This window comes from Globicephala melas, chromosome 9 (genome assembly GCF_963455315.2).
Source record: "Globicephala melas chromosome 9, mGloMel1.2, whole genome shotgun sequence".
Taxonomy (NCBI): Eukaryota; Metazoa; Chordata; class Mammalia; order Artiodactyla; family Delphinidae; genus Globicephala; species Globicephala melas.
In genome coordinates this window covers 80,185,771-80,211,075 of record NC_083322.1, presented here as the reverse complement: position 1 = coordinate 80,211,075, position 25,305 = coordinate 80,185,771, and the positions used below count along the sequence as shown (strand labels likewise).

Sequence of the window (25,305 nt, the reverse complement as noted above, 5' to 3'; positions counted from 1 at the left end):
CTCCAGTATGACCTAATTCAAATTAATTACATCTGCAAAGACCCCATTTTCAAATAAGGTCATATTCTGAGGCAAGGGTGGTTAGAATTTCAACATATGAATTTTGGGAGAACACAAGTCAACCTAAAATCGTGTCCTGTGCTGGGACTCAAAAGCAGTCTCACAAGTAATGCATAAATTAGGACTATTCTTCACATTAATAGTTTGCATAACTTGGTAATTCACAACTGTTTAAAAAGTCTAAACTAATACTGTGTAATATATAATAAATACTCCATTTCTTAATGTTTAAAGGAAAGAGTATATCCAAGATATTGAAGAAGCTAGAACAAGTATGTCTCAATCATTGCATTTTTTTAGAGTTAAGATATCCACAATCCAGACGTATGTATGGAAGTGTATAAATACTCAAATATTTCTACTGTTACATATACATATTAATAATATATCATCTAAATTTCATAACAGTGACACCATAAACTGGAATACACAGTATGGCATACTGGTGATATACCCTGAGCTCAGGGTGATCATATAATTTGGTGTCTGAACCTGGACATTTGTGAGAGTGAAGGGGCATTATTAACAGCTACGCTGCATAACAGGCAGAAACCAAAAGCATCCTGGTCAAACCCAACACGAGGATAAGCAAAAGAGCTGGGCTGAAATAAAATGCTGGAAGGCATAGGATACCTTTTCCTCCATTTGTGTGTAGCTGAGAAAGGGAAAGGCAGTGATTATTCTGCTCCAGTATGAATACCTAAAAGAAGGGAGAAAGTATGTGGAAATGCACTAGATTTTGTATAGTTTGAGAGTGTAATATATTTATGTTTTGTTAATAAAATGATATGCATGAGAAAAGTATGAAAGTGGACAATATAAAAAGGAGATACTAATCGCATAAAAGGGGATCTTTCTAGCCTCCCCTAAATTGATCAGAGTAGAATGGATCTGAAGTACTTCAAGAGCCCCATTTAAGTCCAATCAACTAAAGAGGTCAACTATTCATATTATTTTTTTTTTTTAACAGACAGAAGAAAAAGAAGCAGAGAAATTACTTTTGACTGAACAACAGAAAAACAGAGTATCTTGGACCAGAGATTCTGGGTTTCCATTTTCCCTCGAGAAATAGCATTCCCTTGTAACCAATGTAGACAGTGATCCCTAGGATAACTGTTTCTATACTACACCACTTTGCGTTGCCATTCTTGTAAGTGCACTGTCCTAAAAGAGAACAAACAGCATGTAGCTGTTCTCCATTTACAGAAAAAGTAGATGAGCAGAAACACGTGGTATTCTTTTCCTTACTCATCAAGATATTTTTGGTGTGTGATCAGTTCACACCAGCCCTATAAAATTTCAAAGTTCCATATAAGACAGAGCACTATATAATACACTTACAAATAAAGCTCAGTAGTACGGTGACTTTGTTGCAAAAGTGCTGGTATTCTTTCGGAGTCTCTGTTAATTGTTCTCCCCTGAAAAAAATGGAGCACTTTCAACCAAGAAAAATCTTCATTAGTTTACTATGCAGCTTTCCCAGGTGAAACAAATACCCCTATCAAGAGTGTGTGTCCTTGTTAATTAGTTTGCCCACAGGCCACCCTGGCAGCTATCCAGCATTTCTGTTATCTACAAAGCATTTTATCCAGTGTGCACAAGGACAGGAGAGATTGTCTCATTTCCGCTCCAGACCCAGCAGGAAAGAGCAGACACCAGTATGCTTCTGTTAAAGACATGTTTCACTACAAAATTTTCCTTCAGGAAATTCAGAGATCTCCAGGAACAGGAGAATTTTACCCCTGCACATTTGACTATATGTTAAATAATTATACTTCCTGCTTCACCAAGCACTAAATTTAACAGCTTAATTTAGAAAATATTTTGAACTAGCTAACTTACCCTTTTTAATAGCACACTTATTATCAGGGATTAATGAATAAAACTCACTGATGCGACAAAACGTTAGCAAAATGCAAACACCAGGTAAGCATTGTGGGAGAGAACCGGAAATACACATCACTGGCAAAAGGAACACATATCAGGGGCCAATTTATTGTGTTGATTCCATCTAGGTCAGTGGTTCTCAACCAGGAGCGATTTTGTACCCCAGCAGACACATAACGATGTCTGGAGATATTTTTTATCATCATGACTTGGGAAGGAGTTGCTACTCGCCTCTAACAGGGTAAAGACCAAACTGCAGGACAGACCCTCATCACAAATAACTGTCTGGTCCAAAATGCCAATACTGCCAGCTTGAGAAACCCAGCCTTAGATTGTGTGGGAAAATTAGTGGTTTTATTTTATAAATTCCATGTGGTAATATTATCTTTCCTAGGTGCATTTTAATAGACTTTAACAGTTATTTTCAGTGAAGTTTCTCTGATTTGATTTTTCTAACTTGTCAAAATTATAATTCTGAATTGCTCCCAAATACTATAAAATTATTATGAAATGCTAAAAAAATACTATAAAATTAAAATTAAGCAGTCTAGCCTTTATCATGCTGTGTCTGAATTTAGGAGAAACCACGATTGGTAAGAAATATAAATGAATTAAAACTGAACTGCATGTAATATTAATTGAGGATTCCAAAACCTCTTAATTTCCAGTTTTCACCCCATAACCAACTCGTGATTTTGTTTTCTTTATAAAACACTGCTTTTAACCCACCACATCATGAAGGCCAGAAACAGAACCATGCTCACTGAAAGATAAAAGCATGAGAAACGGTTCCAGAAATGTACCTAAATGAATATAAAGAGGAAATCTAGTGCTCTCTCTTAAAAAATGCCAGAATATCTTCTCTCTGATATACTTTACAGAATAAATGCTTTAAGTGTTTTGAGCTTCTTGTTTCCAAATTTTAAACAACAACAACAATTTTGCAGAGTACTTGTCTTTGATAAATTTGTATTATGTTTTACGTGGAGCAGATTTTCAACCTTCAATTCAGAATGACATAAAACAGAAAAATCAGAACAGGAAAAAAAAAAAACCACATCAGGCCACAATTTAACATTGGTTGTATCACTTAGTTCTTGAAGTATGGTAATTCAATTATCCTTTATACTTCTTCAAGTGCATGTCCTTCAAAACATCTTTGTCTTTTTTATCCAACCATCTTCCCCTCTTAATCTACCACACTGTTGTCCCACTATCCATAATTTTATAAAATAGCACTCTTGCTTTATTATCATAAAATACCACATATATCCAGAATAGTTCTATACTGGCTAAGTCCTGCTTCTTATCACCACTTTATTATGTGCCACTGATAACTATCTTCAATGATGACTTCAGAATAGTATCAGGAGTTCTAAGGGGTAGTATCTGAAGTTAGATAGAAAACCCCAAGAAATCATGCTTTCACAACTTTTTCCAGGACTCTATGGCAAGACACTGGCGAGCACACTTTCAGTAGAAGAAAGCCCAAATGTTCTTCTTCTGACACACTGTTTGGCAGCTGCAATCACAAAGTCTAAACAGAACTACAGAAAAATCCTCTCGAAAACTATGGTTTGCATTTATATGGTCTACGTATTCAGGATTTATCAGTGCTAATAAACTCTCTTTAAAATGACATTTCTAGGAAGATTCTGTTTATCTAAGGGTTTGGGAAATAAGAGGTCCTTTGAATTTTTTTTTTAAGTGGGGAGGGGTCTCAAATCATGGATGGAGCATAAAACCAAGGAAGAGCTTGTGTATACCTGTTCCATCAGGAAGGGAGTAAATACAGTGGTAGAGGGATAGGGAAAGAGAGGGAGATGCACACAAAGCCACAGTTGGTGACTGCCTCTAATACCACTAAATATGATGCCATGTCAATTCTAGGATGCTCACCTGGAGATAGGGCTGGCTCAGATTTAATCAGATCGTGTATGCATGGGTGTGCCTTAATTCGCAATCTAATTAAAAACTGGGGATGCTCAGGGAAGAGGAAGAACCATGGAGAGACTTGCATTTCCAGACCACCTAAGGTCAATAGAATAACCTCACAGATTAAAAAAAAAAAATTCCACGAAGCAGCAAGGTTTTGGTTGCCTTTTTCATATAGTCTTTTTCTTCCTCTCTGAGATCTTTTTAATTAATTTTTATTGGAGTATAGTTGCTTTACAATGCTGTGTTAGTTTCTGCTGTGTAAAGTGAATCAGTTATACGTATACATATATCCACTCTTTTCTAGATTTCCTTCCCATTTAGGTCACCACAGATCACTGAGCAGGGTTCCCTGTGCTCAACAGTAGGCTCTCATTAGTTATCTATTTTACTTCATACAGTCTTTAACCTTCTATTTTACTTCATACAGTCTTTAACCTTATTTTCCCTTCCTGTTTTTCCTTGTAGCTCTAAGAAACAGGCCTAACTAACCCCTAACCAAAGTTGTTCACAAAAAAGATAATACTTTATTTTCAGATGTGACATTTATAAGACAATGACATCTGGCTCTAAATTCTCACCCTAATTTTGGCCAAATTGCAAATATATTAAATTACATTAAAATATTCATGTATGAGGGTCATCTTGCCAAGATATTTTAAATGATATGCACATAAAATGTAATAATATTTTATTGCAATAATTAACTATAATGGGTACCAGGGTGTTGGATAATTTCCATTGGTAAGATTTCAGCTGATTTCTTAGAATCATGGCCTTTGTAATGTGCTAAACTGAACATTCTCTTTCTTAAAGAAATCTTTCTTCAAACAACATAGAAACAGCTATAATTTTTACTATGTACAATCCATGAAGTTAGAAGAAAATTTGTCAACAAGGTATTTTTTTGTGCGCTTATCCTGAAAGTCACTTAAAAGGGATAGCTGTTCTGAGAAGTTTAGCAAGAGTGTGTCTAGCACTGTTAATATGGGTATTGTTCTTGACCTGACATCCTATTAGCTGGAAGATGCAGCATCTTTATAAAAAGATCTAATTTAATTTGGTTTGTTTTAAGTGACCCGCTAAAGAACAGAGTTAGAACCCTTCAAGAGATTCTTAAAACATATAATTCTGATTTTTTAGGAAACTAGTTTATCTCAACAGTCTGGAAAAACTCTATAAAAATCCATGAGACAATCGTTCAGGAATAAGTGTATATACACAGATATTACTCAGAAGTACTGCATGGGAAAAGCATAAAATAAAGAGCAGATAATCTTGTTGTACCAGTCTATTGATATAATTTAATATGCCTCAGTTTCGTTAGGTAAAATCCTACATGCAACTTAAGAACATCTTTGGCAACAGACGGTCAGAAAAATCTCTCGTCGAACCAACAGGAAATAAAAATATTCTTCCTCCAAAAAAGTCAAGTTTTTTTTAATACATTTCAACTTCAAAGTGCACAGATGCTGAAGGAGAAAGTGGACTCTACAAAATGAAAAAGTTCTGCAATTCACACTACTTACTAAGTGAACATTTGAACCGAAGGTAAATGGCACATTCCGTTCTTTGAAAAAATCTTTTAATTGCCTTTTGCAAGAATCGTTATGTTTGATTCTGGATGTGTTTTAATTCAGTGAGAGAGTTTATACTTCTATACTTTGGCAGACACTCTGAGATCTGAGATATAGGTGGAGATTTTTACAAAGCCTCAGCCTCGTAGACCAAGTACGTCTTATACAGATAATTTTTTAAAAAACGAAGTGGGGGAAAAAAACAAAAACAAAAACCTCAACCTGCCCCAGGAATGTTTTATGGTGTTTTCATCTTGATACTGGGACATAAAATTTTTGTGGAGTAAAAATTTTGTATCCATCTGTTTCTTGAATACATCCAAGGAATCCCATAATCCATCAAAAGGGAATAATAGCTACCTTCACATGAGTCCTGATTTATTGAACTGGTCCTAAAAAGGGTATGCAGCCCTTAACTTTATTACAGTACCAAAATATTTCCTTTGCTGACAGCAAATGCTTGGACCCATTGCAAATAGTAAATGTTCTAAAGAGAGTACATTAAAAGTCAAATAAATCTGCTTGTGAAGAACATAAAATTCCAGTAAGGAACTACAGCATTTAATGATGTGAAATCGGCAGCTCCTTTCGAGCCAAATTATTATGATTACTTTGATGAAAAAAGTCATAGCTATCTAATAGCCAAAATAAAAGGCAAGCATTAAAGTGGGACACATCATTTAAAAAAATCATTCAATGTGAAAATCTTCAATTTTAGGTTTTTTTACATGCCACTTTAAACCGAAAACAGTCATTTAGTTACCTTAAACAGCCAAATCAATTAAACTAGAGATACTCAGATTATGCTCTGCAAATCTAGCTCAAGGAAAGCACAGAAATGGAGGGTGTTTAGACACATTCTAACAGTTTGAAGAAGTAATGTTATGACTATTGAATCTAATTATTTAAAAACAAAGGTTCATATCTTTTTTAATTTCATTTTTCTGCTAACTGATTTTCATTGTAGTATTCTACAAAAATATACATTTGCAATGAATGTGAAATTTACAAAAAGTAAACTCTGTTCCTTTAGGACAGTTAGTGTGAAAAGCACTGAATTAAATAGACAATTACTCTGGCCAGAATCCCCTGGTGTTAGCAAATTAATTAGTGCTAGAGGTATAAGGAGATAAATCCTGAACAAATCAGACAATCAGCTGTACTTCCAAAATGAAATGACTAGGTATGCATAGTGCAGAGCAAAGGGAGCACCTGTATGCAAGAAAAGAGGGGCCTTTTTTAGGTAAACTTACTGAGTACCCAGTACTTAGGTATTGTGAAGAAGCATCTTTCAAAGCATCTGCTTTGAAAAGCAGAAGTCATATCATAACTATTCACCAAAATCCAGTCAGTGAAGAGAAATCACATATGGATGCTTTCAGTTACATATGAACATTCCTGCATTAATACTTTATAACTGGGGCATTAGCTAGAGAACATGACCAGTCCAGAAAGATACATATAAGCAAAAACAGATGCTGGTTAGGATTTTACAGAATCACTAGTTTATACAGGCAGGGAAATGTACACAATTTAAGGAGAGACCCAAGATTTCACAAAGTATACACCTTAATTTAGAGTTAACTTAATCCTTTACATTTCAAAAGAACTGTCTGACAATTTTTCTATATATTTATTAACAACAATTGTGTAAACTGGCTTAAACCATACCACAGAGAATTCTTTTCTTTGGAGAGGGGGGAACGTTCAGCTCACTAATTATGACAACACTAGTAATAAGTAGTTAATGAACTTTTGGGATTTACTTTCCTGACTCCTGACGGGATGGATTGGCACCAATGTGGCAAATCACACTTTGCCTGAGGCAAAAAGGAAGATAGTCATCTGACTGCTTCCAAGAATCTCCAAAGTTTGTGAACATCTAAAGTCAAAAGGAGTGAGCATTCCCATTTTCTAGTTTTTGGTGTCTTTAGGATGGTTGTCTAATAATAAAACCCAAGGGAGGAAGAATTCTAAGATGGCTCCCATGCATCATCCACTCTACTGGAGGGGGGGTGGGACCTGGGGTCAGGAAGAGTTGTCACTCCCATAACTGTTCTGTTATACGACTAAGGTGAAGGGATTCTGTAGATGTAAGTAAGATCCCAAATCACTTGATTCTGAGTTAATCAAAAGAAAGATTATCACAGATGGTCTAACTTAACTAATGAAGGTCCTTAAAAGAGGAACTGGGCCCCCTTTCTGAAAAGAGAGATATTCCCTCTGGCCTTGAAAGAGTAAACTGCCATGTTGTGAGAAGACCTTTGAGAGGGCCATGTGGGAAGGGAGTGAGGGGCCTTTAGGAGCTGAGAACAAACAGGAAAGGGGAGGTAGTCCTACAACCACAAGTAAGTGTCCACAACCACCAAAGCTTGAAAGAGGAGCAGAAAAGTAGCCCTGGAGAGGAACACAGGCCAGTCAACACCTCACTGCAACCTTATGAGACTTTGAGGAAAGGAACCAGTGAAGCCCTGGCTGGACTCTGTGGAAACAGCTAAATCCTTAAGATTTATGCAAAAAAGATGTGGATCAGACTGTGGAAACTGTGAGAAAAGAAATGTCCATTGTTTGTAACAACTGAGTTTGTGGCAATACATTACACAGTGTAGAAAACACCAAACTAAAATAAATAAGTGAGTCTAGATTACTGAATTCTAAATTCATTTTCTCTCTCAGTCTTCATAAAAGATGCACTTATGAAGATTCTGTCTGATTTGTTTCGTTCACTGTACTTTAAACCAGTGATCACGGTCAGTCTTCAATCTCTTTCGTTTAGTCTGATCCACATCTTTTTTACATAAATCTTAAGGATTTAGCTGTTTCTCTAACTTCTCTCATTTAGGAATTACCTTACTAGGAGGAAAGCTAATTAACTGGGCAGAAGGAAAGGCCATACTTAATGTGATTCTGCACACACACCTCTTCCAAACTTTAAGATGCATAATGAGGGCTTCCCTGGTGGCACAGTGGTTAAGAATCTGCCTGCCAATGCAGGGGTCACGGGTTCAAGCCCTGGTCCAGGAAGATCCCACATGCTGTGGAGCAACTAAGCCCGTGCACCACAGCTACTGAGCCTGTGCTCTAGAGCCCATGAGCCACAACTACTGAGCCTGTGTGCCACAACTACTGAAGCCCGCGCACCTAGAGCCTGAGCTCCGCAACAATAGAAGCCACCGCAACAAGAAGCCAGAGGACCACAATGAAGAGTAGCCCCCGCCTGCCGCAACTAGAGAAAGCCCACACACAGCAAAAAAGACCCAATGCAGCCAACAATAAATAAAATAAATTTTATAAAAAGATGCATAATGAGCCCTAATATTAATTCTCCTTGAAAAAGTATTTTAAACGGTACAATATAATTGATTTATACTCTTCTAAAAACACTTCATAATATTCATTTATTCCTTGGGTAAGACAGGATTATGTGTTTTTTGCTCATCTTAAAAGAAAAAGAAAGCACCATTCTATGTTACACAAGTATCACTATTATTGCTGATATTTAAAAGTTACCATTTTCAGACAGTTTGCAACAAGTACTAGAAACATACTGTCAGATGAGAACATCTAGGGCCTATTTCACAGAATCAAGATCTCACATGACAACAGGCCACTAACATTATTTCTCTGCACACAAGAATGCAAGGTCACTGACTTCCTTATATATTTCTTAACGGGCCCTTCAAACAGACAAAGAAAGGAGTCTGGTACCATACCATGCTTGAGTACAATTGGGGAGAGCACAGAGTATTAAAAAGGTAGGAAAACATCAAACTTTAGCACTTTTGCTTTCAGAAAGATTGTGAGAGAGAAGACTAAAATGTGAGGGCTGGGGGTGGGACCTTTTCAGAGGCATCCTCAAAGGCAGTGGAGTACTCGGGTACCAAGAAACATCTCGTTTATGCTCAACAGACACGTGACAACTAAGAGCTAGTTGTTAGGAAACAGTTGGGCGGTGAGCAATTATAGAAGGTGCTAAAGCCAGGAACTGTTCCTCACAAGATGTTACCTAGGTAGGTCCCACACCTAGTTAGTGGTGGAGGCAAACCGGAACTCAAGTCACCTGACTCCACCAAATTCTCCTGCTTCTAATCAAATTATATTTATCCAGTACTTGCTATGTGCCGTGCTTCATATGAATTAACGTTCTTAATTCTCACAACAACCTGATGAAGTTTTAGCAATGAAAGAGTTAACTTGTTCAAGTTACCCAGCTAATAAATGGTAGAACTGAGCTTTGAACCCACATTATTAACCAACCAGGCAAATTCCAAGAGGGAATTAAGCCCTAATGTTCAAAACCATCCATTATTAAGTTCACCTCTATGCCTCTAGAATGGTACTAGCCATGAACCGTTTTTCAGAGAACTGAAAAAATCGTCACTCAAACCATTACCTGTGTTCTGTGGTTCAGATGACAAAACTTGGAAAGGCTGCAACCACACCATAAATAGTCACTTTTTAGAATTTAGAAGTACTCGATAGTCACCTACAGGAACGCAGCTTCACTGACACTCAGCATGGAACCAACATCTAATATTCATACATTACGTGTCTGTGTATATGTGTATATATATACATACACACACATATATTTAGTTATAGTTATACAGTTATATATATATATATATAAAAATAATGTGTTTGCTTGTAATTAAGGCAGGGGTACAGAAACACAAAAATAAAATTGAAAAACAAATACTGAGCAGCCTATTAAACTCAGGTTTTAGATCCCTGTGTATATTATAAAAGCAGACTCTCAGGGGCAAATCTACTTCACTTACGGAAAACAACAGAAGGAGTAGGACCAAATCCAAAGCTTGCAACCCTCAAACTGCCCCTCTGTCACGGTCATTTACACCCAGGGACTCAGCTGGCTTTTAGACACCACACAGACAGGTTGTGTCACCTCTGATAATTTAAGGAGATGAATGACCTCATCTAATTATCAGGCATGGTTTGCACTGTGATGAGTTGCCATTCCCCTATGTTTATTTATCACCATCGAGTATTAATATAAATTTTAAACAATTACTCACCAGCCGACCTTCATACCATGTATCAAACCCCCTGGGAACTGAGCTACACATGCACAATAAAATTTCACCTCATGAAAATTAATTCGGTTTTCTACATTTATATCGACAGGAAAATCAGGTGTTTTGAGAGACAACCAAGCATTCTACATGTTTAATTTAGAGCAATCTGCACACACCCCATTGTGCCCATCCTCCTGAGGCTTCACATGGCCCATTTGTTTGTCTCTCCTAACATTTTCACAGATGCAAGTTTAAGTCAATTCTAATGAAATGTTATGGCAAAGAAGGGTTGGTATTTTTAAAGTGACAGACGTCATAAGAATTTTACATTCCTTTCTGTGACAAATGTCAAAATGACTGCCATAAAAAGGCAGGTTCCTGGCACTTGAAAACTTGCTGCTTCAATGGTTATCATCAAGTTGTACTCATTAATCATTGGTATTAATGTAAAGTTTCACCTAAAACATCTCTTCCCTCCATGAATCAATTAAAAATGTGCAACAGAAATTTCATTTAACCGTTTTATTTCTACCAATAAGAGAACAGTGTTTGTGAAAGGCTAAACTCCATTTATATTATAAAGTGAAGGAGTGGGGTTCAATGAGTGTAACTAATCATCAATTGGATGAGTCAAACGAAAATTGGCCTTTTTCAGTATGCTCTTGGCAGTTTTTTTTCTGACTTCTGTGTTCGTTACTAAAAATGCAACTGGTCTCAATTTTACTATTCTGTGCTCGCTCAATTTGCAGGGTTGTCTGAAATCATTTCTATAAACATCGTGGATAGCTTGCTTTGTTCACTTTCAAATATTCTGTCTTGAAGCTGAAAACTTCCATCTTTGACAATGAGAGGTTATCAGTGGCAAAGTTGTGACTTTTAAAAACAGACTCAATCTCCTGTGGCACAGACCTCATACAACAGGTGCTGGCTGAAATGTCAAGACGAAGCACATCAAAACCGTGGTCCCTTTTAAGATATAGGTTGCGTCCTGAGCCTAGAGACAGAACACTTCACTCACGCTAGTCCACTGCATCTCTTTTCATTTCCTCTTTATGATTAAAGGCTACACAACTTTTTAAGAAGAAACATTTTTAAGGCCTGCTAATAAGCATCCCTTTTCCCATTCATTTCAGCTTTTTCTGAAAGAAAACAACAGACCAAATGATATGTTAGCACAGTAATCTAGCTCACTAACCCTTAGTCATCAATTCATGATCCCTTGAAGACAGAAAAATCACACGTGGTACAAATAATAAAGCCTGGCCATTAAACAGTCCTTCAAGATTCCCCATGCATCCGCTCACTTGATCCCCATGATATAATACTGTGATTCAGGATTAGGTCAATATTACCCTTGTTCTGCAGATGGAGAAGTTGGACTTAGTGTTAAGTCTGCTCTACTTTACACTGACTCCTTTACCCTCTTGGCCGCGTTGCTAGAATATGCAGCCAGCCACAACTGGAGCAGGTAAGATAATGGGTGCAAAGAAATCCAGGCTCCTGCCATGTAAGGGCAGCAAAGTACAGCAGCTAAGTGTAGGAGTCTAGAATCAAGCTGCTTGGGGTCAAATTTTTTCCTAAAAAAAACTCAGAAATGTCCTTCATACTCAAAACTTTACCTTCCTCATCTATAAAACAGGGATAATACTTATCTTAAGGGACTGACTTAAAGGTTGGATGGATTAAAAAACATGCAGAGTAATTCACAGTGCCTCACATTCAGGAGCTCAAATATGTTAGAAAGCAATGTAACAATAATTGAAAGATAGCTGTAATTATTAGCGTCCAGACTTTCTGTGGGTAGAGACATCAAAATTAGCTCAAGCAAACTGTGAATAGCTATGGAAGAGAAAAAAGAGCAGTCACAAAATGGAAATAAATATCCACCCTAACTCTCCTCAACTCTTGTTACAGACCACAAGGGTGGTTTTTCCACACTGTACTGGGACCAATGAGATCAAGACTGATTCTTAGATCCGCTGGCATTTGCAATCCTAACTGTTCATTCAGTCATCTTGGAAACTCAGGGAACTGCTGTGATGGCAGCTGCCAGTGATTCTCAGACCTTCAGGAGACCTGAGATGCCTCTGTAAGGGTTGACCAGGGACATGCTTTGCAGGAATATTTGCCAGTGGTTTGTTGTCTTATCAAATTCATTATACTGTTTGGGTTTTTTTTACAAGGATCTGTTTCAATTCAAATTTCTGCCCTCTGCTAAAGAACGGACATGGGGTTTGGGCAGGTGGGGGGCGGCGGGGAGAAGCACGGACAAAGTAGGGCCACAAGTCACCCCTATCTGCCAAAAAATTAATAAGTGATTCAGGCTAAATTGCCAAAATCAAGAACTATTTGTTCTTTTTTTGTTTTCTTTTGCTTGATACTCCTGTAACATCTTTCTATCATCAGCACATACACTTATTAAATCTAATGACATTTTGCAAAACTACATGGGTCTTCAAGATGACAATCTCTATTTTAAAAAAGGAAAGAAAAGAGAAATAAAGACAAAAGAGAACCAAACGTTGCTGTGTCCAAAGGAAATACAGTGATGTACTAGAGTCTTGTTACTTCCTACCAAATAAAGAAAAACTCTGGTCTGTACCTCTCAAAATGTGAACATTACTAATGTGCATTTATTACATTTCTGAATCATGCCATTCCTTCTTGAGCATGGAATATATAACTTGGAACATTCCTCCAAAAACATCTCCCAGTAAATTAAAAGTGTATCTATCCTATATTCCAACCATCTGCTTTAATGCTCAAGGCTGTTTCATATTTCAAAAGTTACTTTGTAAGACACTGTTTTTCGTCTTGATCCCTTCCTCAGCTGCCTCGGTTCACCCATCAATCATGGCCTCTTTCATCCCTTTCATCTCTCTGCCATTTGGGCTTCTCTCTCTGATATGCTCAAATCTCCCCTCTGTTAACAGTTATTTAGTTGCCTCTACAACCTCCCCTGCCCCCCAGGAACCTTTTTCTAAGAATTGCTTCTTCCTCTATCCATGGTACTAGCAACTGGCCTGTTGCAGTGCAATACCTCTTAATGAGATTGGACCAGGCTATGAGAAGTGACCCAAGCTTAGGCAACCAAAATCCTTTTTCCAAATCCCAACTCCCGGTCTCAAATGAATGAGCTACAGATGATCATCTGGTCCATATTCAAATTACCAACATATCTTTCTTTAGGAGGCTGTGTTTTAGACTAGGATTCTGGTCTCCAACTGTTTGAAAGCTTCAACAGGGAAAATGTAAACCCTCACAGGCATTCAACAACATGAGGGTCAGGAAGCAGATAAAGTCCGTTTGCGAGGACAGAGAAGAATAAGGAGTCAAACAAAGAAAACCAGAGGCTAGAGCAAGAGACGATCCTAATAAAAGCTCCACCCCTTTCTGTAAGTGTTGGCACATCCTTCACCTTGACTCCCATGACCGACCATCCAGCTCCAACTATCACTGAAAAATATTTCACTTCTTGGTTCAAGACAGTCCTATGGTTTTCTACTACCTGCGATCCCAAATGGCCTATTATAACTCCTATTCTCTAAGCAAAACAAAAGAACGCCAAATCCCTTACACTATCTTCCTCTGAACTTGCTACTCTCTCCCTTTCCTCACATTGTCAAGTTCCTTTAAAGAACAATCTGCACTTGCTGCCTTCATATTCTCACCTGCTACCAACTCTTCAAGGCAAGGAAACCATGCTTGCATCCAAAACATTCTACTGAAACTGCTGTCACATCAGCAACGACCTGGTGATCTCCTTAAAGGGCTCATCTTATCCAAATCTCTCTGCAATATGAAGGATCGAGACTCTTCTTTTGAAACTCACAGTGCCTATCATAATAGATACCAAATAGATATTCGCTAAATGAATGAATGGACCCATTTTCTGGCTTCAAAGTTACTCAATTCGCCTCCAAATCTGCTTCAGATACATATTTCCAATGGCCCAATAGTCATCTATAGAGACACCACAAACTCAAAATGTCCAACAGCGAGCATGTTACTTTCACCCCACCACCAACTTGCTATTACTCCTCTGTGTCTAGTCTAGGAAGTTCAGTATAACATGATCTACCTGTTAAAGAGCCTGGAGCCATCTCCAACACTTCTCTCTTCCTGATTCCCCCAATCCCATAACCAATAGCACCTGAATATTTACCTCTACAATATGTTTCATCCCTGCTTTGCTTTCCCACTGCCACTATTCTCTTTAGACAATGGGCATCTCTCACTCTGGGATGCTGCAAGAGTCTACTAACTGCTCCCATTGTCCCTGCTTAGAATATTGTCTCTTTAATCCATTTTCTACATACTATGATTCAAAACCTATTAATTTTATTTTTAATTAAATAAAAGTCTTAGGATGAAAGCCAAATTTGAGTACCCAGAGCTGGGCTACCACAAATGTCTGTGTGCTGTGAACAATGCCCGACTCCCCTTTGGGTCACGTAGGAAGAGAGTTCTGATGCAAAAATTGTATCACCTAGACTCAGACTCACGATTCGGTCCCATCAACATCTCTTCCCACCCAGGAGTCCTATGCCTGACATGAAACAGCCCGGGCATATTTCTTCACCACGTTATGTGCTTTTTCTTGATCACGCTTTGTCAGATTCCACTGCTTCACAATCAGCCTGGAGTTGGGAATGTCTTCCTTGGGGACTCTCTTCCTCAATGTGGATTCTCAGCATGTAGTTCAGTGCACTACATAATTTGCTCTGAATAATAGTAATTGCATTAATCATTGAATTAAATTACATTTGATGCTAAAAATCTTTGAAACAGGAGACATTAAAAGAGCATAAATCAAAACTATTTTTAAAAAGTAAGATGTACTATGTACTTAGAGGTCTAAATAGTCTTCAGTGTACTACCTAGAAGCCTAGAACCTGCAAGCTATTTCATTTCTTATAATCTAAGGGATGGAATTTACTAATGGAATTTCTTTCTTGATTATTAGCATTTAAGGTTTTAATAAAGTGTTATACTAACATTTCTTATCTAATGAACCATTTACCAGGTACTAATATTTCTTATCCAATGAACCATTTTCCCAGAGTTATATAAAAAATAAGAACGCTTGTTTCTATTTTTTGAGCTCTAGACCATTTTACTGTCTTTGGTTTCTAAGGTGAATTTCCATATATGAATATTTAGGTCTCTAAAAACAATGTGCAGTAAACAATATTTCCAGGATGATCGAGCTCACATGGAAAATGGGAAAAAAGAAGAAAATAAAGTAAAGCAAAACAAAATAAAATAACTAACTGCCAACCTTTAGCATCTTTAATGTAACTTTGCACCTCGCAAATCTGAGGGCTCCTCTGCTCCACTTACACACGCATCATTCCTCACAGCATCTCCACCATAACGCCTCTTTTTTTTTTTTAATAAATTTATTTGTTTATTTTTGGCTACGTTGGGTCTTTGTTGCGGTGTGCAGGCTCGTCATTGCGGTGGCTTCTCTTGTTGCAGAGCACGAGCTCTAGGCGTGCGGGCTTCAGTAGCTGTGGCACTTGGGCTCTAGAGTGCAGGCTCAGTAGCTGGGGTGCACGGGCTTAGTTCCTCCGCAGCATGTGGGATCTTCCCCGACCAGGGCTCGAACCCGTGTCCCCTGCACTGCCAGGTGGATTCTTAACCACTGCGCCACCAGGGAAGTCCCACCACCACAACACCTCTTGATTATTTTTTTAAAACAGATTTTCCCAGTGTGCATAAGCTCATTTATTTTACTGAGCCATTCCTCCTCTGATCCTCAAAATGAAACATCATTAATGTCTAACCATCCCTTTATATAGCCTGACAGAGGACAACCTCAACAGCTCGCTTCACTCTTTCCCCAATTATCCCCATAGTATGTGGGCAAATGTCAAAGGAACAACAGTCTAGGCCGTTTAACAATTTTGGTGAAAGTGTTGATAATGTATTACAGATTTATCTATGCATCAAAATCCCTCAACAATTTCCCTATAGAGAGAAAAATCTAGTAGTAACAGATCCCCGACACAGTGAGTGAAGATTCAAGTGCACAGGACCCAAAATTGAGGTCTGGTCACAGGTAACCTGATGGAAAACAAACCAAAACTTTTTCTCCATTTGACATGATATTATGTACAAATAATAATAAACTATGACGAATAGTAATTGTGTCTGTGTGTGTGTGTGTGTGTGTGTGTGTGTGTGTGTGTAAGAAAGAGAAAGAGAAGAATTAGTAATTAATTATTTGAATAAAAGAATTCAGGAATTATTTTTCAAAATTTGCCAGGAGACTACTGTAATAAATTTTTAATTACTCAAGAACTTCAGATAAACAGTAGGATTATCCCCAAATCTGAATCATTTTAAATGGGCAACACCATTATTTTCCACTGCCATCATTTCTAGTTTAAGTTGTTCTTCCATTTATGATATAGAATTTAAAATGTATCTGAATTTTTTTAATCCAGCAGAAGCATATGGTTAAAAAAAAAGAAAAAACCAGCAGAAGCAAATGTTAAAATAACATTTAGCCAGAAATATCCCACATTCATATTCAAAGAGAACTTTAAATATTGCTTCATATATAACAGCCTGATTCTGTATTATTGAAATTAACTATAAAAGTGTGCCAGTTTGTTGAGGCCACAATGTCAATCTTTTCCTTGTTTATAATCTTGTTAGAATCTATATAAATGGCAAATTTTAAAAGAGCAGTGGAATTGAACTACCACAAATAAGATAAAGCCTATAAGAAAAACCTAAAAGTTCAGGTTTTACAAACAAAATTTTAAAACCTATGCAAGTTCTATCCCTGAATCCTAAAACACGGTGCGTCAAATGTTTAATTCTTAAAAATTTCAAAGTATCCCATAATTAAATGGCAGAAATAAAATTGCTTAGTATGCAAAGACCTTTTAATAAGAGCCCAACACTTCAAGTACAATAGTCCCTTCCTCATATTTGTTTTGCTTAACAGACTGCAAGCCTATCTTTAGAACCACGTTTCTGTTGTTACTCATCAATTATGTTAATAACTTGTCCAACAGGACCTGAACAGTTTCAATAGCTCATCTGATTCTCTTAAAAAAAATTATTCTTAAATGCTGGTGTTATAAAAATATTCTGAATGAGATTTACTCCCCATAAACAGTTGTGGATTGGCAGAGAGCTTTCAGCATGCACCTTTGTTAACAACCTTACCTTACTCAGGTTCTTCTACTCTAGCAAAACACCTGAAGAAGTTTAAAAATAAATACGTGTGTGTACACATATATATACATAGAGAAAGACATAGACACATAAAATATTATCTATTAAATAGAATACTACAGTAAGATAAACTAGACAAATTATATAATGATGCAATGTTAACATATTTTGGACCCTCAAGGAAAAGGTGGTAAGTACAATATTTTTCACAAAGTGCTACCAATTTCATCTCAATTAACACTGAAGTCAATCACTATTTTTCCTTAAACTCTGTAAACAATATGACACAATAATTTCCAGGTTTTGTGCACACAGAAGAAAACATGAACCATGTGTAAGCTACATGGTTGACTATCTCGGTGCAGTTCCAAGTTTATTGGAAAGCAACCATATGAAAGCTTAGGGAACAGTTGTGGTACTATGCATAAATAGTCCAGGAAAAGAAAGACTCGCTCACACAGTGTGACACAGTGCCTGATACATACCATATGCCTTAGGTAAGTGTGCAATAAATGTAACAGAACAGAGGTCATTCCCCATGGTAAGCAGCTTACATGCTTTTTGAAGTACTTGGATAGACATCTCTTTTATTACAAATGATGGAAGGCTGTCACTTTAATAACAATAAAATGTTACTCTTCAGAAATACTGAAACAAATTCTGATTTTTTTTCCAAACTTCTATCTAAGTATGCTCATATCAGAGTTGATTATGTCCACACATGGAAGACACTGAAAGAAATCAACAAACTGGACAATATGCCTAAAATATTTCACTTTAACCATTTAAATCCCTACTTTCTAGGTTATAAGTAGTTTGACGACACATATTAGGTACAAGATGTGAATTCAGAAGAACAGATTACTTTCTTGAATATTTGCATCTGTATTGAAAAATAAGAAGAACAGAAATTTCTGTGCATGTGTTGAATATAGAAATACTCCAGAGAACACATTAATTTAAATAATACAGTTTGTTATGGGCATGTGTTTTGGTATTATTTTTTAAATTCCTAAATGCATTGTCATTTCTTATGACTATATACTTCTAAATGTAATCAGTCAATTTGAATACATAATTTCCACGTGTTATTTATGTTTCTGCAAAACATCACCATGTGTAAACCCTAGAAGGAAGAGGATTTTATGTTATTTTTATCAATGTTGGAGAAGTATTGGAAAGGCGTCTACAAAGCAAGGTCTCTTTGAAGAAAGAGAGTGGTAAAGTTTTTACCTATTTTCAAAATGAACAACTTGCAATAGAATCTGATTTTATATGTATTTATTAAATTAAAATTAAATTGGTGAAAGCCATAGGAAAATAAAAAAGGCACATTTTATTTCCTTTTATAAACCATAATAAGCTTAGATTCTTGTACCTTCCCAAAAATGTTTTTTTAGACTGTATCCATTTCAGTCTGCCTAATGCTCATTCAAATGCCTATCCAAACAGCTACCCATATAACCATGTATAAACATTACTAAATTTAATATCATGTTATTACTTGTCTGGAAGAATATATCTACTGTTGCATATTTTAAATGTACACCTGTGGAACAATAAATGTTGTCATCTGGTTAAGCTGATGAAAACTAATCAAAGATCTGAGAAAAGGATTTATTAATGTTCATTGTTTTTAGGTATTATTTCACATTTAATACTGTATCTCATATTTTATCATAAGGCACATTTCCTTCTCTATGTTGTATGTGAATGAGAATAATTATATCACTTCTAACATATGAAAAAGATATCCATTCCAAAGTTATGACACAGAATTTATTTTCTGTAGACTTTACATGTAAATTTGTCTAATAATAGAAAAATATTTATATCCTAAGCAGTCAAACCCCAAAGTACTATTCTTTTATGAGATTTTATGCTTATTTCCTACAGATACCAGTAATTCTTACTAATATTTATCCCATTATATAGTTTAAACATATTAAAATTCCCATATACCAAAGGGCTCACAGCCAATTATTCTGGACTGATTGGCATTTTGATACGACTGAGATAAAAGTTTAACATGAATAGTTGTTATAACTATGCGCTTTTTTTAAAAACTGGATTTGTAAATAGATTCTAAAATTAGGAGCGACCGATTTAAATTAACATTACAATACTGGCTACCATACTTATTATCCTGAGATTTAAAATAGAAGTGTTTTCACATATGTGCCAAAAAATTATTTCTAAAGCAAGGGAGAATTCCCTTTAGAAAACTACATTTTAAACTATCAATATAACATGTGCATACTATAACATGAAAATGATGTACTTTCCACTCATATACAAACCAATATGCACTAGGTGGCTGCTACCAGATGGCATATTTACGTTTCACACCTTATTGAAACAATCACTGCCAAAAGAAAAACCTAACCTAGCAAAAGAATTGTATCAAAATTCCTTCCTTCGAAAAAAAAAACCCAGTTTTTTTAGTGTTATCTCTTAGAACAGTTTAACTACTATTTTAATTCAGAATATGCTACATGAGAATGTATGTTAAACCAGAGAAAATTAAAGAAAATATTTAGAATGGTATTTATGTTTTATTACAATAATACTTAACCCCTTAATATTATTGTAAACATTCTAAAAAACAAAAACCTTCGTATTACTAATTCTAATTCAGGTCCCACTCCCATGAGTGCATAATGAATTTTATACTGTGTTGATGGCATATTCTTCCTCTTCTGATGATAAAAACTTCTTATATTACTTTTTCTGGAAAAAATAAAATGATCAAAAAACCAAAAGAATTTACTAATGATTTCCAGAGAAATGTATATATAGAAGCACAATAATTTGCCTTTAGTGACACTATAATCTTTGTACTGAGTTTTTAATGAATTTGGAATTTTTCCCAAAGATTTGAGATTTATCCTGATAAATTCTCTGCATCAACTCTTTTCTTGCAAGAAAAGTAAACAGCACCACATCTTAATAAAATTAGTGCTGTATTTTTTTTAATTTCATAAAGTTTACTCAGAAATACAACATGAAGTACAAATGTCAACTCTCATTTCTCCTTTCCTCAGGTTACTAACTTTTCAAAAAAATAAAGATGCATAAGCCTTACAAAAACATTGCCAATATTTCCTAAAAGAGACTGACTTAGCTCTACAAAATCTTTTATTAAGCTCTTTTTTACAAAATAATTAGTGTTTCATATTATTTGAAAATATCTTAAATTTTCATTGTTAAAAAATAAATTTCAAATCTTTTCAAAGAAAAGAAACTGTGGCTTCCTAAGTCCTATTTTTGCCCACTATTTATTTTCTTTCTTGTCTTTAGTGAATTTCTGACCATGAAAATTGAGCTATTTTAATTTTAGGAAAACATTTATTGCAGATGTCCTTCTTACAACAAGGATTCTTTTATTAATATTTTAGCATGGTCTGTTCAGGAATAAAAGGCTGTATTTTGTAGTACCTTAAAAAGTCATAGTTTTCCCCAATGGTGTGATGAAGCATTCCCTCCAAATGAGAGAAATATTGGTAAATTGTCAGTTAAAAATAACACTTTAAAAATGTGTAAACTGAACACACTGACTGCTTTAAAGCGCCACTTCTTTGACACAAAATGCAAGCGACTCACTTGAGTTCTAGCTTTACAGGCCAAGCTACAAAGAGACTAAAGAAACAAATATATAGAAGTGTAATTTCTTAATAAGAGTGAATAATTTTGAAGCATCTTCGGTGTAATTCTTACTCTTTTCATGTTTCAAAATATCCGCTTGGAACATCCTGCCAATTACAGGAAGATCTACAGATGGCATTTAGCCTCGTGCTTCATAACAAAAAGGATCTGCACTCATTTTTATGGAAGATTATCTAAAATGTACATGACTCTAAATCAATGACAAAAATATTAGACATTCCCCTTAGCCGGGTTAGAACGTGCATCCTTCAGATTCTTGCACTGACACCTAATGTAATAAATACTTTAAGCTGAACCTTAAATAATAGCTGCAGGATTTCAACTGGTAAAGATTCACGGTTAGTAACCACCACAAACTCCAGTATTCAGCACTTGGCCAACAAAGGACAGCAAATAATTCCCAATAGCAAAAATACCGGGAAGGCTACCTTGGGCTTTGTTTTTGTTATGTAAAATTCATTAAAGTGACTCATCCACTTCCGATTACCTACTCTTAGAGGCTTTAAAGTAGCTTCAAGAACCAAAAAAAAAATTCTTTCCCAGAATGCCTGATAGGCTATTCCGCGCATTTAAAAATATGTGTATATTTATATGTGCCACTGACTTTGTCTTTTTTCCAGCCTAAAAGAGAATTATTATTTTTCATTCCCTTCCTGCCCTGTAACTATACAGCTACCTTCAAACACTCTATTTCCAGAACAGCAGCGAGGTTTTTTTAAGCTATTTTAGAAATGGTATAAATAAGAGAAAATTGCAGGAGACTGGAAACACTCAGTCCCTCCCCCAAAGAATAGGTTCTATTCATTCTAAGAACAGGAACCGCTTGTCCTACGGCACTTAAATGTTTCAAATAGAGGGTGAGGGAGGTTGGGTAGCACGGTCCCGGTACCTGCGAGTCCCTGGGGTGGACAGCACCTCTACCGCGTGAAGCGAGCACTCCTCTCATCAGGAAGGCTGTCGAGCGCGCCCAGTAATTTGGGATCCAAACGAGTTTGGATACCACAGCAATTAGTGAGCATCCCAGAGGCCAAGTGCGGGGAAAGTGCGGGAAAAGTCCACGCTACCCTGGCCAGCCTGCAATTACCTATGTGCAAAATACCCAACCCAAACACAACTTTTTATAGGACTGGGTTTGATGAGAGCGGGTATCTGGCTGGAAACTTTTCCCACAGTACACCTAAACTCTTTTAAGTCCAAGGAATCCTTTTAGAGATGGGCTGAGGCGCCGCGAGTCGTTGGCGGACGTTCCCCAGGACAGCCCGGCCCCGCCGAGGCTCCCAAGACGCGGGCTCGGTGCGCATTCCGGCGGCGAGCAGCGCGCACCTCCCGCTCGGCCTCTCCAGAACCAAGTCCGGCTCACTGCCCACCCCCACGGGCAGAGAAGCCCCTCAACTCGGGAATGGAGCCCACGCCGGGCTTCCGCTGCACCCCTCGGCCCGCACTCCCCGCCCTGCCCGGGCACTTACGTGACGGCCGAAGGAAACGGCTCCTCAGATGAGGGGCCGATCAGCAAAGATTGGAAAAGTGTCAGAGTCAAGGCCAGCAGGCAGCCAGCAGCCATCTTCGCTATCGAAGATCAATCTCGCCTCCCTTCCCAGCCTGGAGAAGGACCGGTGCTGGAAACCACGGGAGGAGAAGGAGCACGGTCAGCCCAAACCGCGGGCGTCTGAGGGCCGGCGCGCCCAGGGCCGGGACCCGGACGCGGGCTCGCGCCGGGGGCTGCAGGGGCGAAGCCCGGCGCGGGGGAAGGGGCGGCGGCGGGCGGACCCACTAGCGCGCGTCGGCTGCTCTGCGCCGCGGCTGCCTCGCCGCCGCCGCCGCCGCCATCAAGGGCGACTTTGGAAACAGACCTGGGCAAGCCCGCCGGCGCTCGCGCTCTCGCTCCCTCTCGGTTTCCTCCTTGATTTATTCCCGCGATTGCCGTGGAGAAGGCGGGGGCGGAGGCGGGGGCGGAGAAGGGGTGACGGCACTGGGGAGGGGTGGGGTGGCTGCAGGAATGGGGGAATGGCAGGCGGAGAGACTTGTGGCAGAGAGAGAGAGAAAGGCTCCGTCTGGCTTCTCTGGGCAAGTCGGAGGGAGGCGGCTGGGGGTGGGCAGCGGGAGGGCTGGGCGTCAGAGCAGTCGGGCGGAGACGGGCCGGAGCAGCCCTCCATACAAGGGAGACAGGAACTCCCAAAGTCGGCGCCGGCTTGCCCCAGCCGCCCGGCGCGCGGAGGCGGAGCGGAGCCGGCCCAGCGGGGCTCCCCGGGGACCGCCAGCTGCCCGCAGGGTATCCACAGGCTGCAGGGGCTCCGGCCGAGCACTTGGCTCGTGGCTTTGGGGGTTATTTTTGCCCAGGCAGGCAGCGTTCCCCCGGCCCTTCTCCCAGACGCAGAATCCACCGCCTGCCTAGGAATCATGGAGAAGTGATTTGACAACAAATGTAGGAGGGGTTTGTATTTGCATTTTAAAGCACCACTTTTGACTCCCTACCAGGTGGCACTGTTTATTTGCCCGGGAGTGCCAAAGGCTAGAGCCTCCGGCGTGGCTGAGTGCCAGTTGTGGCGGCGGCCCCACGCCCAGGTACCGCTCACCTGGCAAGACAGAGCCTCGGGATCCGGGCTGAGGACAGTCAGAGAAGGACCTGATGCTGTAAAATCCTCCTAGCCCTGCCGTGTGGTAGGACAGGGGTGAAGGGACGAATTCTACACCCAGGGAGCATAGTGCCGTGACAAAGGCTTTGTAACTACCTCCAAAAAGTCCCGAATGCCCTGGTCTGGCCGGTGGGCTGCCCTGCCTTGACAATGTTGCTACAGGATGAGTTCACTTTGTCCCGGTGAGGGCATTAAAAGGGTAAGCAACAGGAACAGGTGGCAATTTGCAAAATGCCCCTGAAATATGGAGGAGGAATTAAGAGAGGGAGAGAGAGCTAGAGAGTAGAAGTCTGCGGACCAGTTTCACCTCCATCCCCAGGAGAAGCAGTGGCAGGCGTGCCCGGGCCTTCTCGTAGGAAAAAACAGAAGGGTCTTGGGTTAGGCCTCTTTTCCCGACCACACAGGCCTCCTTCAGGAAGGCGCTGATGTACCAGGTGGAAAGGTTTCCTTGAACATCTTAAATTCTTAAGCCCCTTGTAGTAGTATATTAGAGCACTTTTGACACCATTCCTGATGAAAAAAAAAAAAGACCATCTTGCATATGCGTAAAAGGTGTCATTATGGGGAGGCCGTCAGATTTTTAATTAGCCTTTCTTTAGTTTCAGTAGAGCTTATGAAAACAGAAGGACATTTATTAATTCGTAATTGATTTTCCATCTCTCTAAAGGCAACCTCCCCAAATAGGGAAGACTGATAGTACTTACTAGCAACGTTTTAAAAGGTGATGCGATTTTATGATTCTTGACCCAGTGATTTTTCCTTCCCCCTTACCTCTCTTTTTTGTGTGTGTGTGCCTTATTTGTTTTCTTTAAATTCTCTACATCTCTATCTTGCTCTGTTTCTTCTTACTCTGAGTGGCCTCATAAAAGGCACCCCACTGTGACTTGAGTAGCATATGAGAGATGAAGTGGGATGGAATGAGATTGAGAACTTGAGCTCAGATGGATATTTTAAATAACTGAAGGTAGCTTTCCACTCCAAAATTAGAGAACTAAATAGTCAAGTCCAGCTTTTTTTTTTTTTTTAAATGATTCAAAAGCAGATTTTCTTCCCCAGCATGGGGATTAGGAATGGCAGAATTAGATGCCCATTACTGTCTACATGATATGTTGGTATCATAATAGCCACACTGCAGAAAACTATTATATTCTGTCAATTATTTCAATAATGACTTCAGACTTCCTACTAAGGTACACCATTTCCAATTTTATATGTTTAAGAGAAAGAGCTTAAGGAATAAGAGAATGTAATAAAGTTCTAGAGAAGGTAAGACAGGCTTCATTATTAACTTTGTTGGCCTTTGAGCCAAATCGCAAT

General features: G+C 38.4%; 1 protein-coding gene across 2 annotated transcripts in view; it reads right to left on the bottom strand.

Annotated features, from left to right (window-relative positions):
* CACNA2D1 (calcium voltage-gated channel auxiliary subunit alpha2delta 1) overlaps nucleotides 1-23,338 on the bottom strand; it is a 515,558-nt gene extending 492,220 nt beyond the window's left edge. For both annotated transcript variants that reach the window (XM_060304737.1, XM_060304738.1), the window contains exons 1-2: nucleotides 23,206-23,338; nucleotides 22,822-22,971 (exon numbers count right to left, since the gene is read on the bottom strand). In XM_060304737.1, the coding sequence (XP_060160720.1) occupies nucleotides 22,822-22,916 (95 nt within the window). In that variant the 5' untranslated portion in view covers nucleotides 22,917-22,971; nucleotides 23,206-23,338. The remainder of the gene's footprint in view (nucleotides 1-22,821; nucleotides 22,972-23,205) is intronic.
* Between the last annotated feature and the right edge of the window lie 1,967 nt (nucleotides 23,339-25,305).